The 19,938-nt window shown below is 36.3% G+C and overlaps 2 protein-coding genes across 2 annotated transcripts; both read left to right on the top strand.

The window, feature by feature from the left end:
- The first annotated feature begins 3,100 nt into the window (after positions 1-3,100).
- Positions 3,101-7,274, top strand: LOC138321542 (transient receptor potential cation channel subfamily V member 5-like). The gene is made up of 2 exons (XM_069265291.1): positions 3,101-3,285; positions 3,744-7,274. Exons 1-2 carry the CDS (start codon positions 3,153-3,155, stop codon positions 6,176-6,178), a joined length of 2,568 nt encoding a protein of 855 aa, XP_069121392.1. The 5' UTR covers positions 3,101-3,152; the 3' UTR covers positions 6,179-7,274.
- A 4,732-nt stretch (positions 7,275-12,006) lies between these two features.
- Positions 12,007-17,536, top strand: LOC138321541 (transient receptor potential cation channel subfamily V member 5-like). The gene is made up of 2 exons (XM_069265290.1): positions 12,007-12,417; positions 13,963-17,536. The coding sequence occupies exons 1-2, from the start codon at positions 12,324-12,326 to the stop codon at positions 16,500-16,502; spliced, it is 2,634 nt and encodes an 877-aa protein (XP_069121391.1). The 5' UTR covers positions 12,007-12,323; the 3' UTR covers positions 16,503-17,536.
- Positions 17,537-19,938: the final 2,402 nt, after the last annotated feature.

Below are 19,938 nucleotides of genomic sequence, written 5' to 3'. Positions count from 1 at the left end.
ATATCAAAGGGAAAGACAATATTCTAGCTGATGCTTTATCAAGGATTTAAATATTACTTGATATGTCAAGAAAGTTTCCTTTTCAAGAAAACTTTCTTTTCTTTAAGGAGGGGTGTGTTATGTATGACACTAAATACATGTAGTTATGAGATAAGGGAGATAACTCCTATAGCTTTTTTTTATCAATACATCCTATGAAGGTCATATCATTGATTTAGGTTATAGAACTTTCTAGAATATAATCATGTATAAACAAATATGTTTGTAAACATGTTGATTTTAAGTAGAGATCTAGAATGATCTATTTCCAGAAAGTTATGTGTGTTTATTTGTTTACTGCTTTTAGTTAGATATTTCTGGAAGTAGAAGGTTCTCCAATTATTCTTGAATTAGGGGTTTAGCTTATATACTCCAGCTGTCCAAGGCTAATCAGAACTGTAATGAGACCTGTAATGAGAAATATCAAGAAATTGTACAGCGCCATATAAGATTCTATTGGGAGAGCTATTGTGACTTTATCTGTGGATTATATACAACATTTTGTGTGGATTTATTCATATTGCCTGGAACTTTACAAAAATCATCGGTGGACATTCAAATTCCTTGTGGAATTTGTGGATTATTGTTAATTTGAAACCTGAAGGATAAAAAAAAAACCAAGGATTAAACCAGGACATTCGCAAACAGATAAGTAACAGCTTTAAATCATCGAACTAGTCTTGTACCACCACCAATTACTTTAGATATATTGTAAACCATCTCTGTATAATAATTTGTATATATAATTAAATTGTGTTTTGAATTTAGCTGCTGGTTTCTCCTTTCTGTTATTCGTTAATGTAACACAATGAAAACCAGGCGTAGTCACCTTCAGAAGTACTTTTAATCGACATACAAAAATGTTATTCTTACTTCAAACATTTCATAAGTCGTTATATTGGCAAAATATACGTACTGAACATAGTCCGCACTTGAAGATTAGACTTGAATTTATCATAGGGATATTATCTCAAAGATACGCTCACTTTATTTGAAGTACAATATATATATATGTGTGTGTGTTCAATGAAAAGTCCTAATGGAGTATAGTTGTCGAACATGAATATAATACCGATTCAGAGATAAAACGTTATACATCAAAGATTTAAAGTAATCATTTTGTAGAGTGCATACCTTCACCGATGAAAGGTTTCGAACTTAAACCGGTCTCGAAGTAAGCCTTAAATGCCTTACAGGGTAAATGACTCTGAAAATAAGGGGGTTTAAAGTAGTAGAGTCTTGAAAATAAGCCTGATATTTCCTACCAAAAATATTAATATAACCCGCAGCTTATTATTAAGACTGCATTGCCTTGGTTTCCAACGTTAATATTTATTCATGATATTTATGTAATTGATGGAATTAATCACAACACTTAAGTCAATAAATTTGGCCCTAGATGACACTGGTTATGAATTGGCCGTTATGCCTACAAAAGTAGCCACCTTCTAAAGTGAACACATTCAAAGTTTGAACGTTTTGTTAAATAGATTTACGTGGACTATTTCACAAATCGTTACAGTGCCATAAAACATTTTATCTTTATTGACGTTTAGTTGGCAACTTGATAAACAATCAATTTTACTGGAAAATTAAGAAACATCAAAAGGGAAGTAACCCCGTCGTACAACATGTTGAACGCAATCACATTGGCAGCAGTGTAATGACGAGTTTATCAATTATCAAAGTGTATTTTTCTTTGAAACATCGTTATGTACAATGAACTAAATCTACTATTTCACATACGATAACAATTCACATAGAATCTAGGCTAGCAGGTATTAAAAAACATGTTAGCTTATCATGATAGTCAAGGGAGAACCCTGTTATTGAAATATTTTATTTTGAAATTACTTTGTATAAGCATATCAAATTTGATATTGATAGTGTTTTATTTTACCGACAAATATTATTTAAGCTTGCCTAGGTCTAAATCTACGTTTTTGATTACATTTTTCACCAAGTCACTTGGGGCGAAAGGACGAAAAGACGAAATTTAAGATTTGTTAATTTTCGTCTTTTCGGGGCGAAATGAGTAAAGGACGAAATCTAAGGTTTGTTAAATCTCGTCTTTTCGGGCAAAAGACGAAAAGACGGGATTTTTGAAGGCGAAAAGACGAAAATTAAAGGCGCTAATTCGCGTGGTTTTCGTGTTTGACTTTTCATCTTTTCGCCCCGAAAAGACGAATTTTAAATTTGTTAATTTTCGTCTTTTCGGGGCGAAAAGACAAAAAGACGAAATGGCATAAATCAGCCACCATAGATATCCAGTTATCACACAAAAAGGCTATTATTTACACTGAATCGGTCTATAAAAATAATTTCAACTTACACTGTCAGCTTCATGGAAAAACGTGTTTTTGGAAAACAATCCCTCACTTTTCCCGTGCTGTTCTTAATCGCAATAAAAATGCATCCAAATGTAAATTAATGAGTTTCGCCAATGTAAAAGTAATGCATTTTATAAAAATTAAAATAAAAGATAAAGAAAGTCGATTTTTTAAAATATCATTTCATAACATAAAGAATACACTAATTTTTACTAACTAAATTACAGCCTAAAGGAAGGGCGATAACTCATCCTCCCATACCGGGTTCAGAGGACGCTGACTACACCAGGTGTCGTTACTACCTCCGATCCGAGTCCTTAGTTACCTAGTGTATTGGTTTGTTGGTAGAGATTAAATCATTATGAGTAATTACGCTGACATGTCCCATACAATTCATACACATATCGCATTTCCTATCTCATTATATTGTTTAAAATACAAATGATACTCGTACGGTCGGTGGCTCTGCACGCCAGGGGTGTCGAGGAGGGAGATCTACGTTCCCGGCAAAAATCGGTCTCTTTAAATTTTTTACCAGGACTTAACCTGCGTTAGAATTCTCACTATATATATATAACCCATTTTCTTATTTATTTTCTTTCATTTCCAAGTAACTTCTACACATAGTATTACAGCATATTCAAATAAAAGTATAATCAATAATGCTTAATCTCTCTCTTCGTCACCCCTAGAAAACACACTGCATATCACGGCATGCGAATATCCCAATACACAAACCATGGTATTGTCAGATCAATCGTTCAGTATAAATAAAATTCGAAAATGGCGGACAGCGAGACGGGTTACCACTTGGATCCTGCCTCTCTGACCCATCTCAGAACGCTAATAGAAAATGGAGAACCGCCAGCTTATAGGGACTCGGTGTCCCAAGAAAGCGAGGATACTTATGAAGAGGGTAAGTCTTCAAAATTACAAGCATGGGAAGTCTAAGGGCTTGTCTGTATTCATCTTGTTTCGTCTTTGCCAGAGAGGGGCACATTGTACTTTCATTTTAAAATATGTTTCAATTATGTGTGTCATTTGTGTTTTAGTAGGTGGCATATGTATGACAACGGATTAAAAACATGTAAATACAAAAGATTAATATAAAAAATAAAGCAAAAAATATTGACTTGGTTTTACAAATGTATATGTGTTTGCAATGAATATAGTCAATAAATGCCTGGATATGCTGTGAGAAACTATTTTCAATTTGCTTTATTTTTTTTTTAATTTCAGAAGGCAAATGACGATTCATTCTAACATTTAAAAATGTAGATATAAAGTTGGCATTTTTCGCTTTTTGTAGCCACACTAAATCGCTAAACCTCTTCTCTTCCAGAAACACGCTTATATCAATTATTTGTTTTACAGGAAACAGGCTAATTCAACTTTTGAAAGGGTTCATTGAAGAGAAAGATCTGGACGAAGCAAAGGATACGATTCATAGGTTCGTAGATTTGCAACTAGATATCAGAGAGTTTCAACTCGACAAAAGACTCACCAAATCCAGAAGAGCGTACGTTTCCAAAACCAATGAAACCATCCTCCATCACGCAGCAAAATATGACACTGGCGCTATAATCAGCGCTATACTGGACAAGTTCCCTGGACTGGTATCAGAGGCCAAGTTTGGTGTCGAGTACAAAGGCCAGACCGCCCTACATATCGCCATCACGCGTGCCAACAATGCCGCCATAACTCTTATCCTCAAAACCGCTAAAAAGTGCGATGAGCTCATCATGAAAAGTCGAGAGGATGATGAAGAATCAGATCGTGAGCCATCGTGTATGTTGAAAAATCTATTAGCAACTGCCGCAACCGGAAGTAGATTCGAAGGAACTGTTATGATGGGCGAATTGCCACTCTTTGTCGCAGCGCTGAAGTTGGATTTCGCTATGGTAGACAAGTTACTTGAATTCGGAGCGAACATCTGCACGAGAAATGCAAGTGGCGATACGATTTTCCACTCCATGATACGGTATCTTAGCAGGAAGAGGGATAAGGAAGACGAGATCAAACGCATGATGGACCACCTCAACATTCATCTTCAAGACATTACCAAACAGAAGAAGAACGAGATGGAAGAGGAGGATATCCGACGTCTAGAAAACGATGACAATCCAGACGAAGAGAACATCAAAGAAAACATGAAACGTTCAAACAATTATGTTCACCTGTGGTTGATGAAAGATCGAGATGGGTTAACTCCCCTGAAACTCGCTGCAAAACATCAACTGGTGCATGTCTTTGAATACATCCTGGAACTGAAGGGTGTGTACTGCTTCCAGAACGAAGATGAGGGTTTGTTCGATATCAAAAATTATGACGTCACTGAAATTGATTCCATTGCCAATTACAATACAGAGATTGAGGAGATGCAGAATGAGGAAGACATGGATGAGTGTTGTAACAGCTGTAAGGTCGTCTTCCCTGAAAACGAGTCCGTCCTCGAGATGATGTTTGATAAAAATTACACTCGAAAGTTCTCCTCTCTTATCATTAATATGATGCCAGTGAAGAAGTTGATCAAGAAGAAGTGGAAGAACGTCGTCGCTTTGTATTCGTTATGGATGTTGATTCAGATTGGACTAATGGTGGGTCTAAGTATATATGCGGTGGAGAGGTCTTACTGGCATGAATCTAACATAGAAGACAGCGGTACAGGTCTAGGTAACTACTTCAAACACAACAGAACTTTACACTATTTCCTCATCTCATTCCAGTGGATCGCCTTTATCATTTCTATCTTCTACGTTATCATCGTTATTCTCTGTGTGATTTCGAAACTAAGGCGACCGAATCTGGGTAGATACTACATGCACAACACGGAATACATTTTGCTAATGCTAGTCTTCGCGTTGGCTGTAATAGTGGACGTCCTACTAACGCAGGCGTTGGGAAGACATGAGGGAATCCCACTGATTCTGGCGTTATTTTCAGGATGGTGGTTCAACGTCTTCTTCTTAAGAGGATGGCATCTCTTCAGTTTCTTTACGGTCATGATCAAAGAGGTAATTTTTGGTGATTTTCTTCGATTTTCCGTCATCATTGCCTTCCAGCTGTTTGCGTTCACAACATGTATGCATACAGTATTTCAAGGGAAAGATGTCCCCACCATTGACGGTAGCGATGATAATCACTTTGGCACTACACTAATCACCATGTTTAACCTGATGCTGGGGCTCGGAGAGATAGAATACCTGTTCCAAGCTCGCGTCCAGTGGCTAGCTCTGACTCTTTTCGTTCTCTTCGTTCTGTTGACGTATGTTCTTTTACTAAACGCTTTGATCGCTATGATGTCCTCAACCTGCGAGAGTGTGCTCTCGGAAAAGTACTCCGTCTGGAGAATACAACAGCTTTCCATTATCCTCTTTATCGAGGATCTGTTCCTTGTCACTTGTCTACGGCGATTTACCAGCAGTCCAGGGAAAAAGCGCGCCAAGGATGTGTACGATCCTATTACAAACACCATTTCGGAGAATCAACAGCGCTACCTGTTGGATATGAAGTCTCGCAAGAGAACATTTACCGAAGAGGATACCGACGTGATGAAGAAGAGGACACAAGAGGAAATCAGGAAAACTGTCAATCAGAAACTCAAACAAAACATGGAGGAGTCTATTTCTGGTCCAAAGAAGAGTGAGGATGAACAACCTCTGATAGAGAATGAATTTCTGATGCGAAGGGACATCGAAGGACCCAGACTGAAGACGTATACCCGGGAGTTTCAGGAGGAACTACCCAAAGTCCCTGAAGATAACTCTACCCAGGCGCGAGTCAGCAAATGGATGGCCACCATGCAGTGATAGATCAAGTTAAGGTTAAATATGACATTATGTTAGACCACGAAGCGTTCTACCGGGGACATGGTAGCAAAGCGTACTAAAATCTGATAATCCACTAGTTTTAATCCTCACACTAAAGATCGCTAATTCCATGACTATGGGTGATAATATCCGTATACTGGTTTAGGTGGATTTTCTACAAGAGCTAGAGCATTTTCCCATCACTTAATCCTGGAACAGACTTTCATGACAAAAGGTGTTTGACTTATCACGTTAATACACACTATTTTATGTGTTACTCAATAAAGACTGCACTCGCTGCCAAACTGGTTTTCTTAACAAAACTGTGTAGACAATGAATATGCACTTTTCGACATAGCTTACTCATTGTTTAGTACATGTGAAGGTGCTTTCCCGGTGTGTCTGTTCAACAGGCATAAGAACAAAGTTGTTCACGCAGTAATCTGGAGAATAAAAAAATGTGAAAGAATTATAAATACTGGAACATATATTTCATAAATGGAAATGTCTATAATTTTATATTTTATTATTTATCATTTTTTTATTTTTTTTATAATCATTATTTATTAATAATTTTGATAAAAAGTACAACTTAAAGTTTCATTATTGTAATATATATTTATCAAAATATCATAGAAACAGGGACAATGGGCAAGGAGATAATTTTTACATAGTCTATCATCATAATATCTATTTGTTTATTATAAGGGTTCATTATCGAAGAAACAAGGCGTCCCAAAAACCAGTCCCGAGTTTGACATAAAGTTCAAATAAGTTCAAATAAAAAGTGTCTCAATAGACAGAGGAGTTTGATGTTAATACCATAAGAAAGTAATGATCTGCTCTTAATCGTGACAACATAGCTGACGCAATATTTTCACAGGAAAATATGATGTAATCAGTTAAATTTAGAAAAAAAATAGGATACTCCTACTCTCAAAAGCATTTTGAATTTAAAAAAAAAAAAAAAAAAAAAAGTTTAGTAATGCAAAAGACGGGACATGTTTTTGGGACACCCTGTAATGTAACAATTGTACTGTTGAATTATTTTGAATTAATAAAATGATGAATTTAAAGAACAATGTGAGAGAACATATCATAATGTTTATGTTTTATTTCAAGAGTCATCGCACAGGATTTATGATCCTTTACAGAAGCGAACAATAGCTGATTTCTGTTTTGCTGTCGACATCCGACCTTTTAACGGCAAACCAAATAATATACTGAACGCTCAAAATATCTCAGTCCTTTTAAAGTGAACAGTCGGGCAAGGATGGCTAAAGTCGGTAAAAATGGTGTGAATGTATCCAGTATAATTTCTTATGAAATAGAAAAATAAAATATCTCGTGAAAATCTGTCTGCGTACAAAGAAATTAGTTTAAAGTGTGGAAATTCTAAAACGTCCTCCCGGCTGACTATGTCCGTGGTTATATTTCCACGCAGCCTCGCTTTCAATGCTTTCAACTTTCTTTATTTCATTGGTCAGAACTGGGAAACATAAGCAGAACTTGACCGTCGTATTAATATATGAGAACTTTTGGAAGGCCTATCAACGCATTTAGACTAGTTTTCTTTGCCCGACTAGTCCTTTTAAAGTCAGAAAGATAACATTGATAGCCTAATTGAACCGAAAAGACAAGCATTAATGTAGCGAAACCGCTGTAAAACATCAGTGTCACTCAGTGTCTATGTATTAAAACGTTAAAAGGCATCTAAACATTTACTGGATACAATGTAGATGGATGTTAATTTATCAATTAACGACATACCATTACCAACTGTTTCAATGATTTGGTTTATTTATTTTTACGTCCTATTAACAGCCAGGGTCATGTAAGGACGTGCCAGGTTTGTTGGTGGAGGAAAGCCGGAGTACCCAGAGAAAAACCACCGACCAGCGGTCAGTACCTGGCAACTGCCCCACATGGGATTCGAACCCGCATCCCAGAGGTGGAGGGCTTGTGGTAATATGTCGGGACATCTTAACCACTCGGCCCCCGCGGCCCCTAAATGAAACATTAATGAAAACGATAGAATAATAATCATTAAAGTCGATTAAAAATGTGTTTGAGTGTTTCATATGAGAGTATGTATTCTAAATTTACAAACAAGAGGAAAAGTATAATAGAATATCTATTTCAATAAAAAAAGTTTGTATAATATTTGTCATACGCATTAAAATACACAATTATACCATTGTTAAAAATCATATTACATTTAGTTCCTCAATTTAAAAAAGTGAAGAATTTCATAACACATGAACAATATGTTCGAAATATCCTATCACATATCCCCCCAAAAAACTATTGGATGCATTATTTAGCAAACCTGAGACGATTGTGTTTAGAAAGATCAAACGAAGGATAGGCATTTTGTTGTGCTACTATCAACCTTTATAACACTTCATAGTCAATGCCAGGGCGATATAAAAGGTGTTAAATTGTATTGTGTAGTCTATTTAAAGCACACAACAATATATTCCATTGAGACTTAAATACTTTGCTGATTATTAAAACTGATCCTCAATGATATTAAATCAGTAAAACTAGCGACCACATCTGTTTAAAGACCTCCTTGTTTTAATAAGGCCGCCTTAAGCCCCAAATGGCCATTTATAACACAATTGGATCTGTGTATAAAGACCATTTGGCGAAAATGACCCTTTTTGGTGGTCTTTATGGACAGGCTTGACTGTTTTGATTTTTTTCATAATACAAATGGCTCATTAAAATTCAATTACACAGCTTATACGCCAAAATCCAGACATACAAGAAGATAAACATCGTATTTCGCATTTGCATATTACAGAGTTATCTACCTTTGTGGGAAGTTAGTGATTATTACTTCATGCTAATGTGAGTGTAACGTCAAATTTTTCATTGGAAGACAGCTTAATGAGAATAATTCACGTACAAGGTGATACACTGTACCCGATAGCGTTTGTGCGGGACTAGGTATCTCCAGCGTTGATGGAACGTAACTATTTGAAATCTTCCAGTTGAAATTTCATCTTTTGACGTCATTCCATCACCAATAGAAAGAATAGTACCGCACAAAAGTAATCGGGTATCACATGGTACGTGAATAATTTCCATTGTTGCTTACAAAATAATGACGTCACAACCGATACCTACCTGCAAGTGTAAATACCTCTGTAATGTGCAAAGACAGAAATTTTATTTACAAAGCAAAATATAGAACATTTGATTAACTATTGTAATGGAGTCAATAAGAAATCGACCGATCCTATCCAATACCACATATACTCAGTACATCATCATTTCTACGAGTTCAATAGAGCTTTTAAATAACACATAATATTATAGAAAAATCACATCGCCTTGAAATGTTGCCAAAAGTTAAATTGATTGGAATGCAAGTTATTTTACAGAATAAATAATATGTATAAAAGAGGTCTTAACATGTTGTTTGAGAAATTAAATGGCCTTGTAACACTGTTAGAAATACGAGCTCCGTGAAAATGAATCATTTGAATTTACAGTATATAACACCACCAAAGACCAATTATCAAAATTTTACATATTATCATAACCAATATATCTGACAGATAACTTTAGGTTTCATGCCATCGGTTACCATCTATAACCAGTAACAGTATTGGATTATAAACCAGAAACTGTTATGTTTTTTCTCTGTATATCTATTTTGAGATTCTTGAACAAAGGAGTGCCGGGATATCGGTCACCGGCGTGTTCGCATTTATGCAGCGCAATTTGATTTAAAGGTCCAAATTGGTAATATGATCTTGGTATAAGACATCAGCAATAACGTTATTATCCAAAGGAGGAGTGTGTCAATTTTTGGCCCACTGGTGGCCATGAACAATGAATATTGTCATTTGCTTTGCAGCTGTCTGGAGCTAGCTCATCATGATATAACATATCACTAAGGTCAGGGGGGTAGTAAACGGGAGGGTCAATTTTCTGTTTGATCCAGATTTACTGGAACCAAATCATATTTTTGAACGTTCTGTCATGAATTATTTTACACTGATATATCGAAAATTAGAAAATGTAACATACTGTTAAAAATAGGTCACTATGACCTAATAATGACAATTTTATGGATAAGGTAAAACATATACATGTACATGCAAACATTCGTTTAAAACCAGTAAATTTGGTCAGAAGTCACAATTCACTGCACGAGGGACTATAACGTATTTTTATTCGTTTACAGTCCTCCTTGAATTTAGGTTTCATCATGTTCCGTGAAACCGGTCAAAGGTGGAATATCAATATTGAAGCCTACCAAACCATCACCACTTACACTACATTATATAACGGCTTGAACTTTATACAAAAGGCTGGATTTCAACGATACTTCATAAAATTTCGAACAATCGGAAGCCTTGAAAAGATCTTATATCAATGGGGTTTACACAAAGTAAACACTGTCATTGTCCCTGTATGATCAAATTTCAAGCACATTTTATATTTCATGTAAGGTTGGTCTAATAGTAAGTCCAATCAGTTTCACTTGTGTTTTTAAGAGTTTTGATGTATTATTTCACTTGTACACATGTACAAAGTTTATCGTGGTTATATAAAGAATAATACATTTCATTACATTTTCCCAGTGAAATATAAAGTTTTATGGTGAAAATATAATTGATATTTTCACTGGAGTAAAAATATAACTTCTTATATTTTCACTGGCTTTTGAACAATCGGAATGCAGCATTGACAATAAAATATCATTTTGATTGTTACGTCACTTGTTTGTACACAATAATGTCATATTTTTGTGTAGAAATATGAAGTTATGCTCATAAAAATACGACGTAATAATCGCAAGGGAGAATAACCTTTGGCGGGACTGGTAGTGATGGTCTTCTGCAAATGAGGTGGAAACTTTGATATTTTTCACAAGTGCGAAGCATTTTCCACCTCACTTGATGAAATATAATTGTTATTCAACAAGAAACAATGAATATCTATATATAAGGCTTCGGTAAATAAGTGTCATGGCGGCTATATTGAATGTTTGATGAATTAAAATGGCGGCACACAACTAAATACCATTCATATCAATGTTTCTTTTATAAGCGGTGGATAAAATTTCGCTATATTTGCGTTTATTTCCACGAACTTAAATATCCGTGAATAAAATGTAATGAATGACAAGAAAGACATAATGTATGATATTGTTATTAGTAATCGACAAATACGCGAATATTTCTCCCCTTATTAACTATTTCTATTTCTCCCCTTAAATAGCTATCAAAGATAAAATCGCGAATATTTCTCCTCGCGATATTAATTAAGTCTACATTTTTATTGTGATTTAAAGCACCAGTTTATAAAATAATTATACACTGCAACATCAAGTACCAAGGTATTATTGGATAACATTATGGAGTAATGAATGCATTATCGAAAAGTTCTGGCCTGGAAATGTTAATTTGCACCGCTACTAAGTAACAATGTTTTTGCCTGGTTCCATCTATTTCCCGATTACAAAAGGCTTACTTTGTCAATTGTCCGTCCAATGCACGAAGCACGTGTGAACAACAACCTCTATATAATCCATATTATGTCTTTACAACATTACAACAAACCCAATATCATCGAAATGATTGCCGTATAACAAACTCAATATAATCGATAGTACAAGTAAACTAAATGGTTAACACAAAGTAGATTTTTCTATGCATAATTAAACATTAACAAAAGCATGGACTGCTGAAAGAAAAAATAATCCAATGCCAAGTCCGGCCAATGAAAAAGCGAATGGAGAAAAGAGTATTTACTGACAGTGAATAGAGGTTTTTAAATTCAATGACAGGTATTGACAGAGATAACACTAATCGAGGATCGTATGGTTACACTTACCTTTGATATATCTCTTCATACCTGGAATATCTCAAAATAGATGGCTTAGATTTTGAAATTAACTCATTACCTGGGGACAATCAACCATTTGCAACATTGGTAGACTCGCTTGGTAACAGTACTGTCGAGTTGAGGAAGTGAAAAACAAGCCGCTTTTATCATGACTTTCCTTCATTGGAATATTTTGGAATGGGTGAATTCGGTCGTTTAATGATATGACGTTTGTGTTTGAAAACTAAGGATTCGCTTGGTGACAGTCCGGTTCGGAGAACCAAGTACTGACAATATCATGTTGAAAAAGAAGACAATTTCCGTCCATTTCCCTAAGGACACACAGACGATGAAAGGGAACGAAAATGAAACGATGACACCGAGATCGAAACGTAAGTGTTGGGTAGTATAATTGGTCTGGTTTGGTTAGGTTTATCATGTTAAACGTCCTATTAACAGCCTGGGTTATTTGTTTGTATGTTTTTGGGAGGCTGCGGTATATTCGTGTTGTGTATTTTGCAATAGTGGGCATCTTGCCGTTTTATAGTGTTATTTCATTTTGATTAAACAATCTTCGTGAAACAAAGCAATACAAGGTGTTACATAAATCTTGTTGTTTTTATACATTATTTAGCATTAGTTTGATGGGAAAACCAACTCCCCCCATTGTATTTCTTTACACCAAATTTAACTGTTGCTGATATCTTGACGATATATAACCTATCGTTCATCCCAGTAGTTACTGTCTCCATGCTATCCGGTGCTAATGGTAAAAGAAAAGAGCGTTCTGAACGTTGTAAAAGTAGAGAGCGTTCTGAACGTTGTAAAAGGATAGAGGGGCCGCAGTGACCGAGTGGTTATGATGTCCTGTCATATTACCACAAACCCTCTACCTGTGAGTCAAAGGGACTGACCGCTAGCCGTTGATTTTTCTTCGGGTTCTCCGGTTTTCTTCCACCATCACACCTGACACGTCCATACATGACCCTGGCTGTTTATAGGACATAAAACTAAACAAACCAAATAAAAGAATAGAAGTGCACAAAGGTTAAAACTATCACTCCAATCATTAGTATTTCAAATACATTACTATGTAGATTATTTGACGATCAAGTTTGGCCATTGCCGTTAGTATGGTTATTGTCAAAAAGGCCATAGTTGTGTTTTTCTCTATTTTGCTACTACATACAGGTTTTATGGTAACATGATTAAAACCCATAAATCATTTTTAGGTATTGAGCAATACAAGATGCTTGTAACTGGGAACGTTAAGCTTCCTGCATTTCCAACGATGTAAATTCTATAACAACAAAACTGTTTGATCAATTACAATGGAATAACTTATTTGTAGAGAAAATATATACATAACCTATTCAGCATTTGCATATTACAGAGTTATTTGCCTTTAAGGGTGGGTATTGATTGTGACGTCATGTCATTTGGAACGTGACGTCATATGTTGTAGAGAAAACAACGTGAATTTCGCTCACTAAATACGTCACAATCAATACCTATCCGGAAGGGTTTGATTTGATTAGTTTAACGTCCTATTAACAGCCAGGGTCATTTAAGGACGTGCCAGGTTTGTTGGTGGAGGAAAGCCGGAGAACCCGGAGAAAAACCACCGACCAGCGGTCAGTACCTGGCAACTGCCCCACATGGGATTCGAACTCGCGACCCTGAGGTGGAGGGCATGTGGTAATATGTCGGTACATCTTAACCACTCGGCCACCGCGGCCCCATCCGGAAGGGAGGTAGCTCTCTGTAATATGCAAAGACGAAATATCATTTGTAATACCCAGTTCTTTAGGAAAGTTTTTCGCCTTGCTGGCTGGTAGGTTTCAGAAAATCAAAAGAACGAAAAAAAAAAAATAAAACACATCTGTGACCTACTCATTGACGTTTCGATTTAAGTGAGAAATTCTTGTGTGTTTCAGCTCCAGGCTATCGGACAGAGATTGATGCCGTGTACAGGTTAATCAACAAGAGAAACTTCTCCTTAGCTAGAGACCACCTTCGAACGTTTGACAAGGACATCCACGGAGATGCATTCTTACGTTGGCGACGAATGGATGAAAATGGAATGGAGACAGATGAGACGATCCTCCACGTCTGTTTGATGAAGACAAGTGACAATACATACGCATGTATCACTCACATTCTTGACATCTGTCCTGATCTGATCATGGTCCCGAGGACAAGTAGACAATTTGCAGGACAAACGCCACTGCACCTTGCGATCGTGACCGGTAAGATCCGAGCATGTGAAGAGATCCTTAACGTAGCGGAAAGATCAAAAGTTAAGCTACGTTCGTTGATGAACGCTCGTGCGACTGGCAAAATATTCAACAATTCCTTAATGATGGGACAGATTCCATTGTTCGTGGCAGCTCTTACATTCAAGTATAGCATTGTCGATCTTCTGCTGCGGAGAGGAGCATCATTGTTTGTGAGGAACGGGAAAGGAGATAATGTATTTCATACTATTATAAAGTATGTGGTTATCAATCGGAACAAAACAGCTGACGCAAGGCGTATGATTACTTTCCTCCACAATAAAATCGTAGAAGAAAACCAGAAAAGGCAATCTAAGAGAAAGAAGCGACAACACGAAATGCAAATGAAAAAGGAAAACAAAACGAAAACGGCATTAAGAAGCAAAAGTAGTTGTGAAAATCCCGAGAACAAGGGGGCAAATGAAAAAGATCTGCGCCATATTTGGTACATGAAGAACAACTACCACCTAACACCTCTTCAACTTGCGGCAAAATACGGACTTATAGAAATCTTCATCCAGATCCTCAATATAGACGGTGTCTATTCCTTCGAACGAAACAACGATGGCTTATTCGATGAGAAATACTTCGATATCACTGAGGTGGATTCGATCACCAGCTATAAGTCTCAACTCCTCGCTGGAAAGCATATGGAGATTCCTTTCAATTACAGAAATGTGAAGGCGGAATCCGTGTTTCAAATGATGTTTGGAAGCAACATGAAGTCGGAAGATGTCGTGGAAATTACGGAAATTCCGCCACTGCGAGGTCTGATCCAACTCAAATGGGAAATGTATAGAAAAACCTTCTTCGCGTGGATGACAATCCACTTGATATTCATGATAATGTTGAGTGCGTATACAGTTAACCTGGCCGAGCTGAGATTCAAACCTACAAATCCGTCTTCCACAGAAGTCTCCCCACACCAAGAGAACTACGTGGATTTCTTTGCGTGGGTTTCGTTTCTGTATGGACTGGTATACGTTGTACTGGGTACTACAGCTCTCCTCCAAAAGTTCCTACAACCAAAGCGTCTTCTGTACTGGAGGTGTAATCTGGACTATATCAGTATAATAATGGTTTCTGGCCTGGGCCTCGTAGCAGACGTCATTTTGCAACTAATCGACTACAACCACAACAGGGTACCTCTTATTATCGCAGTTCTTACTGGATGGTGGTTCAACTTGTTCTTTCTCAGAGGACTGAAAATGTTCAGCTTCTTCACCGTAATGATCAAACGTGTTATTTTCGGAGATTTTCTGCGTTTTTCAGTGATCATAGCATTTCAGCTGATTTCGTTCTCTGCTACCATCCACATGATGTACCAGGGTAGAAATGTTCCTTCCATTGACTCAAGCGAGGACGATCCGTCTTATGACAAGGCATTCGACTCTACCATGTACACGATGTTCAACTTGATGTTAGGTTTAGGAGGAATAAACTCTCCCAAGGTGTCCCGAATGACGTGGGTGGCCAACTCTCTGTATGTAATGTATGTGTTTACGACCTATATCCTCCTAGTGAATGCGCTAATTGCTATGATGTCTGCGACTTGCTCCTTCATCCTCAAAGACAAATTCGCACAATGGCGGATTCAACAACTCTCCGTCATACTATTGCTTGAAAATTTCCTCCACGTGATCCTGAATTATTACGATCCGGTTATGAACAGCGAGATCATAGAACGACGTACTATACGAGTGTATGACCCCGTTACAAAGACGTTTACGGAACAGATTCGATATTACCTGGATATGACAACGCTTCAAAATGATTTGATTGAATTGACAATGGGGACTATTGAAGAAATAACTGAAGTCACTCAGAAACGGAATCAGGAATCACTCAACAACAATATAAATAAGAACATTCTCAAGCGAATGGCAGCTTCCGCTTTCTTACTTCCGTTTGTGAAACAACAAAAACAAGCAGAACGTGCTGTGCCCAAGAAGGATGAAGAGTTCGAGATAAACACCATGGACCTCGAGTCGCGTCTACAAAAGTCTCTGTTACCTATATTTTATGAATATTTGAAAAATGACGAGTATTTTGATTCTCATGATGACAGAATGACAGAGTATACGATAAGAGAAATTGCTAAGAAAGTGTTCCAGCAAGGAAGACGAGGGACGGTTATAGAACAATTCGAGGTTTCGTCGTCGGACGAATCAGATGATTCAGTTGTTGTATATGACATTTAAAAGTAACTCGTCTCGTGCACATGCGATGAAAATGTTATAAGACTTTACACAAGATAATTTTGTTTAGAGTAAGAGTGTGATTGAGTGAATATTCCATTTATTTGTCTATTTATCATTGAAATAAGGGCGAATGGTATAACAAGTTACCTGCATGCATGATTATCTAATGTTCCCTCGTGGTTGAAAAAGTACTAATTGCATGTAATAATTTAACAATCAATTAATAATAATGCTTATCGAGAAATTTTCACTGGACTAATAATCTTTAGAGATTGCTGACAGATCTTTTCCCTAGCGTTTTAACTCTTTACAAAAACACCGAGCTTCGAAAGTAATCACGAGTTTTTCTACCCAAAAAGCTTCAAATAACGAATGAAAGTACCCATGACCATTCGATGAAATACAGTGTGATGTCGAGTCAAATTGTACTATAAACTAACTCACATTTCGCGTCTTTGCTGGATGACAAGACAAGAAATCGTGAACATAAATCATCACGAAAATATTTCAAATAGAAGTAAAGTTGAACAAATTTAAGTTGCCAAACTTAAATCGCTGTGAAAATAAATTTCTTCATAGTAATTATCTCTTGAATATCTTACAATTTTTTTCGAGTATAAGAAAGATTGAGAACATCAAGTCTATCATTATATTAATAATACCTGCATCAAAAGGTGACAGTGCCTAGTGTCACCCCAAGGATATCAATATCACCTCCCGAGGCGAAGTTCGAAAAAGGATAATTTTAAATCAAATACCGCATATTTCAGACATGTGCAAGACTTCGATATGCTGATAACTTCAAAAATGTATATTTTTCAGTGGAAATACATGTAATTTCATGTGTGGTGTCTTTATATTTAACACACTATACGACTTTAAAAGACTTCATATATCAAATGGAATATATCTTCCCATCTATAACAGCCATAGTGTTGACATTTCTCATAATCATAATCATGTACTTCGATAACGAAAACTCTATGCTTCTTTTATTGTATTCAAGATAAATAATGAAAACAATAAAGTTATTAAATATTGCTTTGTTTTAATTGTTTGATGTCCTATCAAATACTGGTGCCAATAAAAGACGTGTCAGGCTTGAAATTTGAAGGAACTTCGGAGTAAAAACACAATGCCTCACTATCATCTTGCAGCTGTGCCACATGGGTTTCGATCTCAAGATCATAATGAGGTAACAACGGTATAAAGCTATCTAGATCTCAAGATATAATGAGGTAAAAACGGTATAAAGCTAGATCTCAAGATCAACAGACGCGTACGTCTCTCTGTGGATGATAAAGCTAGAAAATACTTCAGGGGTACACTGTAAATATTCTGACACGTTTCTTTACAAATGCATATTTTGCCTATTCATAATATACTTAAAAGGTATATAGGATAATGGATTTTGTTTTACGAACAATTGTTACTTTTAAAGTTTAAACACTCGTCATACGAATCAAGGTGAAATTAAGGCCACGAAATTACGATTTTGAAAGATAATGGATGCCTAAACGAGGACAACATATGACTTACTAAAAGATGGTTTAGGTATAACTTTTTGAACATAATATATCATATTGTTATCTGACTCTTGTTAAATATAAATGAAATATTTTCGACTGGTTTCACATGAATATGCTGGGCTTCGGGGAAACAGTTATTCGGTCTCAACTCCTTGAGGAAAAAAGAGTTTTGACTGTTGACTGATCAAGTATAAAATAACTGTGTTACAAGACTCTTCCATCTGTAGATATGAAGGATATGGATGATCTACCTGAGGGTCACAACCTGTAGTGATACCCGAAGCTTTCCGAGGGTTTTACAACATTTCTGATTCCGATAATATCATATCCCTACTTTTCATATCCACATATGTATTTTTCTTCTCTCGTACCTTGATGGCTTTATTAACATTACAACTTTAAAATTATGATATTCTGCCTTTATGAAAAAGTCCGAAGAAAATCGCGACAGCAAGTCAATTCTCCTTACATGAAAAATGCGTTGCATTTTGTTTGCATCTTTTAAAGTAAAACCAGTTAAGTTTCTGAAGACAACGTGAAGATTTGATCTAGAAAATAGCGATTTTGTGGATATAGTGACGTCATGAGGTTGTGTTGCATGGGTAACCATGTAAAACAGCCTCAAACGACACGAATGTATTCAATGGGATACACCAGTTTTACACACGTAAGTGTGAGAAATAAACCAGTTTCACACACGTATGTGTGAGAGATAAACCAGTATCACACACGTATGTGTGAGAGATAAACCAGTATTACACACGTATGTGTGAGAGATAAACCAGTATCACACAGGTATGTGTGAAAGATAAACCAGTATTACACAGGTATGTGTGAGAGATAAACCAGTATCACACACGTATGTGTGAGAGATAAACCAGTATCACACACGTATGTGTGAGAGATAAACCAGTATCACACACGTATGTGTGAAAGATAAACCAGTATTACACAGGTATGTGTGAGAGATAAACCAGTATCACACACGTATGTGTGAGAGATAAACCGGTATCACACACGTATGTGTGAGAGATAAACCAGTATCACACACGTAAGTGTGAGAGATAAACCAGTATCATACACGTAAGTGTGAGAGATAAACCAGTATTACACAGGTATGTGTGAGAGATAAACCAGTATCACACACGTATGTGTGAGAGATAAACCAGTATCACACACGTATGTGTGAGAGATAAACCAGTATTACACACGTAAGTGTGAGAGATGTATCATACACGTAAGTGTGAGAGATAAACCAGTATTACACACGTAAGTGTGAGAGATGTATTACACACGTAAGTGTGAGAGATAAACCGGTATTACACACGTGTGTGTGAGAGAAAAGATGACATGATGTAATAATAGCGCAATTTCATAGAACATCAAAGTTATATAATGTATATATGTCGTAATTTCCATACTCACGAATCAAGAAGAGTTTTTAATATTTCTTTCACCACCACAAATTACCAACACTTTGAGAATTACAAACTTACAATGCATAGGTTTTAATTTTACAAGTACAAATATGAGTGGGAGATATTTACATCTACAGTGCTGTGAAATGAGTGCATACGGTCAGACCATGAAGCCAAGTTGTGGTCTACAATTTTAATGTCATTTTTACAGTGTTGTAGGTAATTGAAAAGTGATTTCTGAAGATATGTTTCCATCTTAACATGCATAAGTCATAAAAACAAGCATTACACATTGCACAAATTCTGTATTTTAACTAATGTTCATAAGGCATCATATATGTTTGTCTGTCCGTTTGGATGATTTTCACAACTTAGATGCTACAATAATAGCACCTGATGGTTTTCAATATATTACTGAAGAAAAAAATACCATAACCAACTTTTCGTCCAGTTATGGCATATATAGCATTAAACGTAGTTAGCTTGATA

Source organism: Argopecten irradians, chromosome 4, assembly GCF_041381155.1.
Source record: "Argopecten irradians isolate NY chromosome 4, Ai_NY, whole genome shotgun sequence".
Lineage (NCBI taxonomy): Eukaryota > Metazoa > Mollusca > Bivalvia > Pectinida > Pectinidae > Argopecten > Argopecten irradians.
This window is presented reverse-complemented; position numbering and strand designations above follow the sequence as displayed.

What these genes read in the sequence shown, in the direction of transcription:
- LOC138321541 (XM_069265290.1), top strand. Translation starts at nt 12,324, where the DNA reads ATGTTGAAAAAGAAGACAATTTCCGTCCATTTCCCTAAGGACACACAG. An exon ending in GATGACACCGAGATCGAAAC is followed by an intron (nt 12,418 to 13,962) that starts GTAAGTGTTGGG and finishes TGTGTGTTTCAG; the next exon opens with CTCCAGGCTATCGGACAGAG.
- LOC138321542 (XM_069265291.1), top strand. Translation starts at nt 3,153, where the DNA reads ATGGCGGACAGCGAGACGGGTTACCACTTGGATCCTGCCTCTCTGACC. An exon ending in CGAGGATACTTATGAAGAGG is followed by an intron (nt 3,286 to 3,743) that starts GTAAGTCTTCAA and finishes TTTGTTTTACAG; the next exon opens with GAAACAGGCTAATTCAACTT.